Source organism: Neovison vison, chromosome 12 (genome assembly GCF_020171115.1).
Source record: "Neovison vison isolate M4711 chromosome 12, ASM_NN_V1, whole genome shotgun sequence".
Taxonomy (NCBI): Eukaryota; Metazoa; Chordata; class Mammalia; order Carnivora; family Mustelidae; genus Neogale; species Neogale vison.
Genome location: NC_058102.1, coordinates 46,078,881 through 46,093,717, shown reverse-complemented (window position 1 = coordinate 46,093,717; position 14,837 = coordinate 46,078,881). Strand labels below are relative to the sequence as shown.

Below are 14,837 nucleotides of genomic sequence, written 5' to 3'. Positions count from 1 at the left end.
AAAGACAGAAATCAAAGTTTACAAGGTCTCTTCTCTAGATAATTACCTGAAAACAAGTGAGGATACTGAAAACCAAAACATATGACAGATATTTAAGTTAAAAAAAAAAAAAAAAATTAGGCACCAAAGGAATTCTGGAAATAGTCCAGAGTATCTCAAGAACTATCCAAAAGAATCTCTTAGATGTTTGAGCAATGGTTTCTTAGAAAGTACTTATAAAGAAAACTAAATTTATACAAATATCGGAGTTTAGATATATTTTTGTTCCAAAGAACTGCCAGAATTTCTCTCGGCATTTAGTTCATCTATTTTCCATTTCCCAAAAGGAAACATTTCAAGGAAGAAGGGGGAAAAAGTTTTTTTTTTCATTCTGTGCTCTCATATTCCCCTCACCTTAAGCTTCCAAGGAGGACACCAGAAGTCCACCTAGGAACTGTGAAATGACAAAGAACCCATTAACCTACTGAGAGATCCGACTTGGTCTGTAGGTTCTTTCCAACTAGAAAAAAACTCAAAACTTTTACTTTATGATTCTCCCACTTACTTTTTTCTTTCTTTCTTTTTTTTTTTTTTTTAAATGAGGGTCTGCAGTACTCTTAAAAAGAAGTTGGGGAAAAAAGAAACTAACTTCTACATACAGCGTAACATTCTTTAGATGCAATTTCAAATTAAAAATAACTGTACTCATCAAAAGAGGAAAAAGGAAAAGAATTCATTTCTGAAAGTATCCTAATGCACTTAAGCCCAACTGCCAAAGAAGATAATGCAAAACCGCAGATAATCTTATTCTGCTTTAGAATAAATTTTTGGAATAGCTACCAGCTGAGAAGTAAAATGGAAACATGCTAAGTACTGAAAGGAAGTACACATAGGATTAAAAATTAGCTATGAAAAAAATCTCCAAATGGACAGCCTGCCAATATATAATAAACTATTTATTCTATAGGTTTCAGAGCTATTAAATTTTGGTAAACAATTCTACTTTACACTTTTAGTTACATACCAGTTTTTCAAAACAAGTTAGGAAAGACACAAAACAACAGAATAATTTTCTTAAAAATCACATCAATTCACACTTACAGAAACCTGAGGTGGTGGAGGCAAAGAAATAGACGGTGCTGGAGAAAAATACCCCAGTGAACATTCAGAGAAGAATGGTGGCTGCACCGGTGAAGGGGCTGTAAAAAATGTTAAGAGTTTACAAACAAATATACTTTGAAAGGAATAAATTAAGATTATGATATGCCTGAAGAAATACAAATACATCTATCTAAGCAGAGTGCAAATTAGTATCTTTAACCTCCATGAGACCTCCCTACCCATTCAAGTGTCCCTTGTCATCAGAAAGCCAGCCTTCCAACTTAAGTTGACAATTAGTGCCTTAAAACATTTTGTTCCACTTTCACTCATCTACAGGAAAGAGAACAAGAAACACAAGAAAAATACTTCTTTTTTCTTTTTTACGAACTATTTTTAAAGGAATAATAAAACAAAAAATTCCTGAATTTGCTGAAGTGTCCTAACCAAAGGACAAACAAAAAACAAACCACTAATGTGGTAATTCCATTCCTCCCTTTATGTGGAATGAAAAAATGAACTACTTAAGTTGTATAGAAAGCAAACTGCAGGAATGAAAAGAACTGCTTCCTGCTGTATTTATCAATTAAATGTACACTCTGTCACATTTAATAATTCTGAAATAGTTAGAATCAATGCCTCTCAATGAAACTGTTAGCATTTTTCTCTTCCCTGGTAGCAGATAAAAGTAATCATGCATTTTACCTTCAGTGGTTTCTTAAAGCCAGTGAAATACGGCAGATTTGAAACTACTCTTGCTACCCAGTAACTATAATCCTCAGGTAAAAAAACTAATGCTTCTTTATCCCAGCTGTCTCACAAGTAAATATGGTCATTACCCACATGATTTATATGGTTAACTTGTGCCTGTATGATACTATTTGAAAATTCAATTGGCCTTTAGAACATTTTACTTCTTAAAAATAAATACCGGTAGTGAATATAGCAAAAAGCTATAAATTGACAAAGGTGAGTAAAGTAAATCTCTACAAATTTTTTACAAAAGTTTTTGAAAGCATAGTATGTAAAATTATTTTATAGAAACAAAGTATTAATAATATTGTTAATACCTGGGAATACAGTGAAATATCTAGAAGAACCTGGAAGCAAGAAAACTTAATACTGACCAAAGAGAGTTAAATTCTGAAATCGAAACATAATATTCTGAAACAAAACACAATATGAAACAAACATAAGCCTAAAGAGTAACCAAAAAATAAACAACTTTTGGTAAACATAACCCAAATCATATAGATTTTTCTGTTTGTCTAGACACACTAAAGTAAGATTCTCATTTTGTTTTGCTCTGACAATATGACCACAGGGAGAAAAACACTGATGATATGATCTTTCAAGTAAGTGTTCCAGTTCCTAGAATGCCAACTGCATTCAGTTATCTGCTTCAGTTTTACATGTTTTAATTAGTGAGAAAATAGGTCTCCCACAGAATCACCCCTGAATAGCAACTAAAGCAAGTCTCCAGCCCTCAAGAAGAATCACATCCTACAATATGCAATCTAACTGAACACTGCCCTGAGCAGTTCTAACCAGCCTCTACTGAGATGCCACTAGTAGTACCACTTACCATTTCCAAATTCCTACAAAGTAACATCACTGGAAGGAGAAAGGAACCCAAGAACACGAAAGATTTTTTTTTTCCACTAAAGCAGAAATTGTCTATGATATAAAGATAACTTGAGATGAAAAATTTATTTTTTTTATTTAAAAGCAGTGTTCTCATCTTTCCCACAATCTTCATTTTTACGATCAAACAGTTAATAGCAGACTTTAAACACTGCCTTTTTATTTAAATGCTATCTAGAAAGAAACACCTGAAAGAAAGGTTAATATTATATATTTGAGGTTTGCTCTCAAAGTATCTCCACTAAATGTCTACGGTTACCCAATTCACCAGCTAACATCACTTTCATTACACATTTCTTTCAAGCTTTTGGGTAGCTTTATGATCATTGTCCATTTATGAAAACTTGTGAATATGTGAATATTTCCAATTTGGGCTCATACCTGGAGAATTGGTTTCACTGTCTGTATCCATAGCAACTTCTTCATAGTTATCGTACTGATAAATGCCACCTCCACTATCAGTAGGTTGCTTATCTAAGGATCGTCTTAGGTCAGGATCTGAAGACTAATAACACAAGATATTTTTCAGTTTCAAATCATTTTCTGTCTTAGTCTATTCTTAGGCTAGAAATTACAAAACAATGGACAGTTATCCTCTAGGTAACAGCATCAAAAATCATATTCCTCTATAAAATAAGATGACACCAAGTTCCTGAACACTTATAGCCTCTCTGTATGAGAAACTGGATGAATAAATTCAAGTTTTCTGCCTTCAAGACTATATTTTAGAGGCTCCGTGGTAGCTCCGTTGATTGAGCATGTGACTCTTGGTTTCAGGTCATGATCTCACGATTGTGGGATCAAGCCCTGCACTGGGCTCTGTACTCAGTGCAGAGTCTGCTTCAGATTCTCTGTCCCTTTCCCTTACTTTCTCTCTCTCTCTCTAATGAATAAAAATCTTTTTAAAAAACCCTATATTTTAAAGTATTTTGAAAAAAATACATTAACATCTTAGTTATGAATACACTAATGACAGCTGAAAACTAGAAACTCTTAGGTGATGTGTCTGTGTGTAGTTTTCTTTTTGTATTTCTTACATTTCATTCAGAGACAGTTTATAGCTAACAAAACTTATCCAGATTGGTAAGAATAACATGCAAATACATACTTTTCTCTTTAAAAAGATTCTAACAAAGTACTCTTTAGAAGTTCCAAGTATTATAAATTCCTTGCTTAAGCAAACCCAATTTCTGACTCCTTAAAATTAAAGAGCTCTTATTCTTTAATATCCCTCTCTTCTTCAACAATTCATTCACAAGCATAATTTCAAATCTCAAAATCCTGAAATTTGTCACTGATAACATATCACAAGATTAATTATTAAATCTCCAGTTTACTGCCTGACACCATCCATAATAAACAATGACAATCATTATCAATGACATTACTTAGTAAAAGTTTACAAATGCTAAATAAGTGCTATGATGACTTAACTTTCTTTAAAATAGTCCATACCAATTAGTCATGACACACTTTTAATTCTACAATACTAAATAAATGCTAAAAAAAAAAAAATGAAATTCTGCCATACTTAGGGTATGGCCATTTTCCAGGTAAGTCCTCACTACAATTTAGTAATCCTACTTTTTATTTTTTTTTTAAAGATTTTATTTATTTATTTATTTGACAGAGAGAGACACAGCAAGAGAGGAAACACAAGCCAGGGGAGAGGGAGAGGGAGAAGCAGGGCCAAGCAGGGAGAGGCAGGCCAAGCAGGGATCCTGATGCAGGGCTCGATCCCAGAACCCTGAGATCACAACCCGTGCCAAAGGCAGCCACTTAATGACTGAGCCACCCAGGCGCCCCAGTAATCCTACTTTCACCTAAATAGAGAAAGATGAAAAAGCCATAAGGAGACTTCGCTAACCATACTTTTTATTTTTCATTTCTTCTATTTCTAATATCTACAACAATAGAAAACTCATTCTTAATTATAATCAAACCTCCCTCCTCCCCCCAAAAGTTGTTAACAAGTTCTATTGAACACAAAAACTCTACACTTTTTCTTAGTTGATTGTATTTATGAAGATAATAAGGACACTAAAATTTGAATAATGTTTTGATTTTATATTTTTACACTCTTTACCTTACTTCTTGATCTCCTCTTCCCACCAACCAATTTCATGAATCGATTGTACTGCTCTTCCTGATTTGAGAGATCTCGAATTTTTCTGATTTCTTCTTCTCTTTTCCTTCTCTCTTCTTCTTCAGCTTGTTTCCGCTGATCCTCTTCTTTCTGTCTTTCCTGTTCTTTTTGTTGTTGTAGTTTCTTCCATGCTTTTGTTTGCTGCTTCCTTAATGCTTGTTTAGCTTTAAATAAAAATACAGAAACATTGGTATCTATTAGAATTTTCTAGATAAAAGAAAATAAGAGCTTTATAATTTATTTTCATTGTCATTAAATCAAATATACAAATGCTCCTCCAAGTTCTGTTTATATAGGACTGTCCCCCATTCGGGGCTCTATAGTTCCCAAACTCCAAACTTTCTGAATTAAAATCTTAAAACTGTATTGATATATGAAATCAAAAGAACTTGACAGAAATGATCACCTGTAGTGCTAACTTTTTTGGCTGAATGTGTTTTCGTACTGGTTTTAACTTTTTGCTGTACAGTTTTCGTCTTAGTCAACTTTTCTTTGCTTTCCTTCATCACCTGCTGTTCTTTTTGTTGCCATTTTTTACTGGCTGACTGAAGAGCCAAAAGACGAAGTTGTAGTTCTGACAGTTCCTCTTCATCTTCACCAAGTTTCTTTGAAAAAAGAAATAGTTGTAACTTCTTAGTTTAGTTTTATTATTTGACTTTAAACATCTCACCAAGTCAAACCTTTCCAAGGATCAGAATTTAGTTGTAAAGCAAATACTTAACAGCAATATAAGTAAAAGAAGGAAACTGCACTATTTACCACAGCCCTACACCTCTAATCCCTATGATACAGAAAGATCAACCTGTGGAGGGTGTGTGTATATGTAAAAGAGTTAGAGGGGATGAATACAACTGATGGAATAGTATGACGCAAAAGGGGAAGTTAAGTGTCAGAGATCAGCATTTAACTGAGCCTCCCAAGCAAGAAAGTAAAAATCTGATGACAGCAAATGCAAAAAGAAATCCACCCAGAAGAGGTCAAGAATGAAGAATGAAGTGGTTCCATAAACATGTGATTTACTAGTTTTACAAGTAATACAGAGAACAGGTACACTGAATGTCAAGATTGAAATTTGCAAACTTTTAAAAAAAATATGTATTTTATAATTCTTCAGATTTACTTACTTTTAAACAATATATGTTCAAAAACTATTTTGAACTCCTAAGACTTTCCTACAGGGAAACTAAAACAGGAAAACAGGTTAAGGACAAATGTTTGGAAGCTTTTTTCCAACTGAAATATCTTAAATTTTTTTCACCCTACCTTTTTTTAAGGTAATTTTTAAAATCTATTCTCTACATTTTAGCTAAAATATAATTGAAAATGTCAGGTAAACTAAGCACAGATACTTTTTTTTGAAGATTTTATTTATCTGACAGAGAGAGAGAGAGACACCTCACAAGTAGGCAGAGAGGCAAGGAGAGGGAGAGGGGGAAGCAGGCTCCCTGCAGAGCAGAGAGCCTAAGGTGGGGATGTGGGACTCCATCCTAGCACCCTGAGACCTTGACCTGAGCTGAAGGCACACCCTTAACACACTGAGCCACCCAGGAGCCCCTAAGCACAGATTTTTAATTGAAGTACATGGATATAGTGGGGACAGACATATTTGGGAGTCCTCTGGCTTCCCCATCCTTTGAAATTAAATGCAAAACTGTTTTTCTTTTATGCATATGTATAAAAAAGTAGGGAATCAGAAGAGACTAAGAAACGAAGACTCAAAAAGGTCAAGGCTCACTTACCTAATAATCTCTGCTTACACATGAATTATAATCACATTTGTCTAATACCCAATTAAATTATTTAACTTCTTAAGATACCTTAACCATAAAGAAAACAGTGGGTACTTCCTACTGGTTTCACTCTACTATGAACTATTATAAATGCCTAACTGAATTGCCACCACATATTTCAGTATTTCAGTTTATCCAAACCAGGCTATAGGTACCCTTTCCACTGTTGGGAAATATATGTAACAAAGGAGTTGAAAAAAATTATCTTTTTTTAACTCTAAGTCTCTTAAACATACCAAATTCTACTACTTGGTCCTGTAGTTCTAGAACTGTGCTATCCAGTATGGTGGCAATGAGCCCCATGTGGCTATTTAAATTTAAATTAACTAAAATTGAATAAGAAATTTAGTTCCTCAGCCACACTAATCACATTTCAAGTGCTTAAAAGCCACATGTGGTTAATAGCTACCATACTGAAAAGTGCAAATAAAGAATATTTCCATTATTGTAGAAAATTCTATTGGATAGTGCTGATCGAAAGCATTTAAAATAAAGCTATCATCACTGTTCTATGGAGACTTAAAAGTCTTTGATTACTTTTTGCAACCACTCCTTTTGGAATAAAAGAAAGAAGTTACTCGTTCAGTTATACAACTATATCCTACATAAAGCAGCTACCTGATCAGCAAGATTACTGAACCCCATTTAACTCCTGGCTCTAACATTTAAGTCCTACATAACTTCAGGTAACTCACTTAACCTAGCCATATAAATCTTACCTCATTTGTAAACCAAATAATGTCTCCCTAATTTATGAAGTTATTTTAAGGACATTAAAAAATATATATACCTGCAGACACATATGCATGTGTGTGTGTGTGTGCATGTGTGTACATGGGTATATGTTGTATTATCAATCTTAAATTCAGGATCATCTCTTTTCTAAAGCTTCTAGGCTCTTTGCTTCATTTTAATTTACTCATAAAAACTAACTGAAATCTTAAAAGAAGGAACTGAAGGTATTTCAGATCTCTAATTCAACAAAGAAAAGGCTTGGGCTATTGAGAGCTACTACATGTCAAACACAGTGCCAGGTGCCTCTGTACTTTATCCTGCTCAACCTGGCCACAATCCAGAGAACAGATGATATCACACTCATTCTGTAGAAAAGGAAATCAAGGCAAGCAAAGGCAAAGAGCTGGCAAAGTGGCAAAGAACACTCAGCTAGTAAGAGGAGCTAGAACCGAAGAGCAGGTGAAGGTCTAACTCCAAAGATTTCCCACACAGGATAATCCCCCAAAAGCAGGAAAACAAACTCTCTGGGTGAAAATTAAAAGTTTCAAAAAATTAGCAAAAAGATCATCTATGGATATATATAAAAAACACTTCAATTAAATTCAATTTAACTGAACCCAGCACAAAGATACTGAAGGACATCTCTCCAGATTTTATCTTTAAGATTTATGTCCCAATGGAGGTAATGATGAAAGAAATGACATAAGGAAATGAGTAGAAAGCAAGACAGAACCTTCTTTTAAAAGAACAGAGTAAAGCAATATAAGAATCAGTCTTACAGAGACACCCAATTCCAGAAAGCAGAATCTTACCTTTTCAGATAGAATGTCTGAGGCACTAATTCTTCTTGTTATATTTTGTTCTTTATCTTCTAATCCTTTAAAATAAAACAGCATACTTTCAATACTCCAAAAAACAGCTATCATCAATTTAAAATAAAATGCTGTATATTTAGTAGTAATTATTTTAAGAAGTCTCTCGTTTTCAGAATCACTGACTAAGAAGGAAAGAATTCTATTAGAATGAAAATCTGACCAAACTTTTCATATCAGCCTCATTTCTGAAGTTATCAGGCAAAATGATTCAAAATATTAAAAAAGTTAAAACTGTACTTTGATAAAAGGACTAAGAATTAAAAGTAATTATTTCAATAACAAAATTTACATTAAGTTGGCAGCACCTTATGAGCACAAAGCTACCTTAAAAACAAGTATAAACCATAAATTTCAAACTATAAATCTAACTTTACACAAAGTCTATAAAAGCAGGTAATTGTTTAATTCACCAAACTTGTAGTTAGACACTGTCCTACCACTGTTATGGGTCTCTACAATATAGTTATTTCAATTCTGACTCAATACTTACAAGATCAAAATTCGTCTTTTGCAGTCATGCTGTATTTTTAAAATTATTATCCAGAATTCTAAACTGAGCTAAAGACAATCATCAGGACACAGGTGGTAGTTAAAAACCATGTAATTAAGAACACCCTTGGAGAATGGAACAGAGGGCATTGGCATTCGACAGTTGAGGAAATACAAAGGAAAACTTCAAAAAAAAAAAGGAAAATCAGAAGGTTGTAAGAAATTCTAGATGTGTATGGTATTATCGAAACCCCCAAATTTCATATTTATCAAGAAGAACATCACTAAATATAGTAGATAGGTCTACTCCTAGAGAATATTCTCAACACTGTGGCCTGAATGGTCCTTTGAGAATATAAATTAATTATACCAGTCCTTTTGCTCAAGATCCTGCAGTAGTTCACATTTCATTTGGAATAAAAAACCAAGTTCTTATGAAGCTCTACATGATCTATCCCAACCCATCATCTCTGACTTCTTGTCTTCCACTACTCAGCACCCCCACTCTCTTTTCTTTAGGGACAAGGCCTGTTATTCCTCAAATATGGCAGGTACTCTTCTGCCTTAACAGTAGTTATTCTAGTTTGTTGATTCTCAAACTTTACCAGGTATTAGAATCAACAAGAAGGCTTGTTAAATACAGATTCTTGGGCCCCACTTCCAGGGTTTCCAATTCAGTAGATCTAGGATAGGGCCTGAGCATTTGCATTTTTCTCTTTTCATTTTTTTTTAAATTTTAAACAATTTTTATTTATTTGAAAGAGATCGCACATGCGCTAGAAAGCGAGCGCGCATGCATGAGAGCAAGCTAGCACAAGTAGGATCAGGGGCAGAGGGAGAAACAGACTTCCAGTTGAGTAGACGAAGGATGAGAGGCTAATCCCCATGAGCACAAAGCAGCCTTAACGGACTGCTTAACCAACTGAGCCATCCAGGCACCCCAGCATTTGCATTTGTATCAAGTTTCCAGGTAATGCTGGTCCAAGGGCCAAAGTGAGAAAATCAATACTCTAGGGGTACCTGGGTGGCTCAGTTGTTAGGCATCTGCCTTGGCTCAGGTCATTGATCCCAGAGTCCTTGGACTGAGGGCTGCATCGGGCTCCCTGCTCAGCAAGAAGCCTGCTTCTCCCTCTCCCCCTGCTTGTGTTCCCTCTCTCACTCTCTCTCTCTGTCAAATAAATAAATAAAATCTTAAAAAATCATTACTCTAGCTATTTATTATCTGCCTAGAAAGCTCTTCCCTTGCATATCCATTTGGCTATTCCCTCATGGTCTTCAAAGCCTTTTTTAAAATCCCACCTTCAAATTCAGGCCTCTCCTTATTACTAATTAATACTGCAATCTATATCTGCCATCCCCCTACTTACCCTGCTATACTTTTTCCATAACTGTATTTTACTAATCATATTTATTCTCCCCCCTTTCTGAAACGCAAGCCCATGAAGGCATAAATTACTAATCTGTTCACGGATAGATTTCCCAAAGCCTGAAATAAGGTGCTCAATTTCTGAATCAATGGAAGAATGAAATAAAAAAATGAAGGAAAATTAAAATTAATTTTGTAATTACTTCAAAGTAACTCTGCCCTGACTAGTTTCAGTGAAGAGCAGAAAAGCAGATGGCATTGGATTGAGAGGTAAAGTGGAGAGTCAGCCTGGACCAGCCTTTCAAGGAGTCTGGTTGAAAAGACAGAGGTTAAGGGAGACTACAGACTGGGAGAAATCCAAGAAAGTGATTACATTTTGGGAAGGAAAATGCAAATATGTTTATACTAAGAACCCCTTAAGAGAAAGTGGTTAAAGATGAATCAAAATAACAACAGATGGAGCAAGGTTCCAGAGAAGGTAGAGGTCAGAGCCAGGAATACAGGTTAGTATGAAGTGGCCATAAACAAAAATGAAATGAAGTGAAAATCAATATAGTTATAAGTTTACAGTAAGAAAGTGAGAAACTGAAAGTTGAGTCAGATCACCTGAAATAGGAGGTACACCCATAGGCTGAACAATAGGAATAAAGATGAGTAAAAGCCTGAAAAAAATAATAAGGTTTAGAAGAGTTGTTGAAAGAAATGGAAAAGCATTTCCTAAAAATGCTTAAAAGTTTAAATGCTTGATGGCAGAGCTGAGAGTCTTGCTGAAGACTGGGGAAGGCAGACAGTAGGGGGTGGAGAGGATGCATATAAAGAAACTAACCAATATAATTTATTCAGATAAAATTTTAGCTTTTTTGGTTTTCTTCAAACTCCTCTTCCTTACTACTGTCAGTTACATTTCTAAAACAGATACCTGATAACATCATTTTCCTATTTAAAAATATCTGATGGCCCACCTGACATTTAAGCAAATCTATATTCCCTAGCCAAGACATTCAAGGCCCTCTGCAATGTGATTTCAATCTACCATTTTATAAATCTATATCCAACTCCTCCAAGAAACACACCATATATCCCACACTGCCCCCATTTCAGATCAATCTCAAATAGCCTTTAAAAGTTCTCTGTGGGGCGCCTGGGTGGCTCAGTGGGTTAAGCCGCTGCCTTCGGCTCAGGTCATGATCTCAGGGTCCTGGGATCCAGTCCCACATTGGGCTCTCTGCTCAGCAGGGAGCCTGCTTCCTCCTCTCTCTCTCTGCCTGCCTCTCTGCCTAATTGTGATCTCTGTCAAATAAATGAATAAAATCTTTAGAAAAAAATAAAAAATAAAAAAAAAATAAAAGTTCTCTGTGCTTTTTATCTGCTCGTTTGTTTCCTTCGTACTTCCCAAGTCGAAAAGACTAATTTTTTGAGCCACAAACCAAACATTTCCATCACTATGAAAACTTTCTAAAACCAGGGAGACACATTTGATCCTTTCCCTGTATTACTGCAGGCTTTCATACATAACTCTTATACTCTATAATAGTTGTGTTTTTTTTCTATCCCACTGAGTTATACTTTTTGAAATTTCCTACCTGGAATCACGGTGCTAAACTGAAGAAGAAAAAACATGTTCCTGAGAGTATGTAACCAAAACCAGTCACCACTCAGGTTTGCAATACAATGTACACATGGAAGGCCTTGAAAACTTCAAATATAAAGCGGTCCCAGAGCAAAAGTCTACTCAGGTGCCTGGCAGTGGCAAAAGCAACCCCTCTCTTGGAAATTCATCTTTGTCCCAGGCCTCAAAAAATTCCCACCAAAAAACCTGAAACTAAAATAAGCACCTTAAGAAACAAAAAAGAAGGAAGAGAAAAAGAAAAGAAAAATCACTAAGCATTCAAGAAAAGGTATCAAAAATGGGAACCAGAAATGAGACCCATAAAAAACTGAGGTACTGAAAATTAGCAAACAAGGGAAAGAAACAACTAAAGCAAACCTATGGTTAACATGCTTAAAGAAATAAAGATAAATTTGAAAAGATAAGCAGAAAAATCTAAAAAGAATGACCAAAGTAATTTGAAGAAAAAAAAAGCTAAAATAAAAACTAACTGAATTTTAAATTCAATAGGTGAAATTAAGACAAATCAGACACAGATAAAAAGAGAATCCATGAACTGAGAGATGCATCAGAAGAAATTATTTAGAAAGGAGCAGATTTACAGAGAGATATAAACTTAAAGGAAATTAAGCGAAATGGAAGCTAAAGTAAGATGATTTGATATACATATATACAGAATTCTAAAAAAGAGAATGAGTAAACATCTAAAAGATGACAATTTTTCAGAATCAATGAAAATAAGAAGCACAACAAACTGCAAGCTATTCTGAATAAAAAGACATCACAATCAACACATCTTAAAGTACAGAATATCAGAAACAAAAATTGGATTTTTAAAGCAAGCAGAGAGGGACGCCTGGGTGGCTCAGTTGGTTAAGCAGCTGCCTTTGGCTCAGGTCATGATCCCGGCATCCTGGGATCGAGTCCCACATCGGGCTCCTTGCTCGGCAGGGAGCCTGCTTCTCCCTCTGCCTCTGCCTGCCTCTCTGTCTGCCTGTGCTCGCTCTCTCTCCCTCTCTCTCTGACAAATAAATAAATAAAATCTTTAAAAAAAAAAAAAAAAAGCAAGCAGAGAAAGAAGATAAATTAACTTCAAATTAGAAACTATTAAGCCTGATAGATGACTTTTCACCAAAATCAATAACGGAAGCCAGAAAATATCTTTAATACGTTGAGAATATAATTAGCCAATCCAGAATTCCAAACCTAGATCGCCTCTCCGCCTTTTGGCTAAGATCAAGTGTAGAATTCCAACCCTAGAAAATTACCTTTAAAGAAAGGGCAAACAGATAAGTTTTCTATCCAGCAGACACATCTAAATTCTAAAAGATGTCTTTTAAGGATAAAAATTCTAGCCATAGAAAAGTGAGCGAAGAAAGTGTTAAATTATGAGCAAAGATAGGCAAATTACTTAATTTTAAGCACTGATAAGAAAAATTCATGTTACAATTCTGAAAGGAAACAATGTAAGACAAGAAACTTAATATCTAACTTCCAAACCAGTAAAAGGAAAAAAAAATTATAATTGGGGAGAGGGGGAACACAAAAGAGGCATGAAAGAAAAAGAAAACAACAAAAATCCAAGTATCAGTAATAGTGATAAATGCAAATGAGCTATATTCTAATAAAGGACAAAGACTGTCAGGCTAAGTTACAAAAGAAATCTAATTCTATACTATATACAATTGACATTTGAGACTTGAGAATATGATAAGACTGAAAGAATGGAAAATGATATTCAAGGCATTTATACTTATTGAAAGAAAGATGGTGTTAACTATTGGCATAAGTCTTTCAGTCAGAAACATGACTAGAGATGAAGGCCACCACACAACGAGAATAATGAGTCAATCCTCAGCCTGAAAGTATTTAAAACAAAAACTGAAAACCATAAATCCACCACCATAGTGGCTGATGTTAACAAACCTTTTGGAAATAAATCAATCAGATCAAAAAATGAATAAAGATGTGAACATAAAAAGTTTGATCTAACAATCCATGTATTCCTTTCAAACACACACAGAACACTTATAAAAAAAATCAACCAGGGAGAGGGAGAAACACACCCTGCTGAGCAGGGACCCAGAACCCTGAGATCATGACCTGAGCCAAAAGCACTTAACCAACTGAGCCACCCAGGTACCCCAAAAAGTGAGATTCTTAAGAATTCTTTTTATAGGGGCACCTGGGTGGCTCAGTGGGTTAAAGCCTCTGCCTTCGGCTCCGGTCATGACCAAGGCCTGCATTGGGTCTCCACTCCTCAAGGAGCCTGCTTTCCTCCTCTCTCTCTCTGCCTGCCTCTCTGCCTACTTGTGATCTTGGTCTGTCAAATAAACAAACAAAATCTTAAAAAAAAAAAAGATTTTTTTTTTTAATAAATTTTACAACTTCTAGGAAATGGACACATTACTAGAAAAATACAGTTTATCTAAACTGTATTAACCAAAAATAAAAAGCATGAACAGTCAATAGTATAAAACCTCCTCAGAAAAAATTTCATCCAGACCCAGACACTTCTACCAATAATACCTACCAAATAATCCAGGACCAATTCTTAACTTTATTCTTGAGAATAAAGAAGAAACCCCTCCCCAACTCATTTTGACCATTATCATAACCTTATACTAGAACTTGGCAAGGAAAAAGGAATAAAAATTATAGGCTCTTAACCCAGATAAAAAAATTCTAAATAAAACATTAGCAAACCTTTATTTGTGAAGACTTTTTATTGCCCCAAACTGGAAGAACTCAAATATCCTCAAATGGAAATGAGTAAACAAATTGTACCATAACTATACAATGGCACATTCAACAATAATGAACTAGTGATATATACAACTACATGATGAATCTCAAATACATTATGCTAACTAAATGAAGGAAGCTAGAATCAAAAGGCAATATACTGCATGATTCCATTTATATGACATTTTGGAAAAGGTAAAACTATAGAGAAAGAAAACAATCAATAATTATATGGTGGGGTGAGAGAGGAAGGAACTGATTACAAAGGGGCATGGACAATCTGTGAGAGTTAACAAAACTGTTCTAGATCTTAATTGAGGTGCCTGGCAATGGTTACCCAACTGCCTGCATTTATCAAGAC

At 34.9% G+C, this 14,837-nt stretch overlaps 1 protein-coding gene across 2 annotated transcripts in view; it reads right to left on the bottom strand.

Moving 5' to 3' along the window:
• ZFC3H1 (zinc finger C3H1-type containing) overlaps positions 1-14,837 on the bottom strand; it is a 51,750-nt gene that overhangs the window by 29,941 nt on the left and 6,972 nt on the right. For both annotated transcript variants that reach the window (XM_044227911.1, XM_044227912.1), the window contains exons 3-7: positions 8,205-8,269; positions 5,274-5,472; positions 4,808-5,031; positions 3,103-3,226; positions 1,081-1,178 (exon numbers count right to left, since the gene is read on the bottom strand). In XM_044227911.1, the coding sequence (XP_044083846.1) occupies positions 1,081-1,178; positions 3,103-3,226; positions 4,808-5,031; positions 5,274-5,472; positions 8,205-8,269 (710 nt within the window). The remainder of the gene's footprint in view (positions 1-1,080; positions 1,179-3,102; positions 3,227-4,807; positions 5,032-5,273; positions 5,473-8,204; positions 8,270-14,837) is intronic.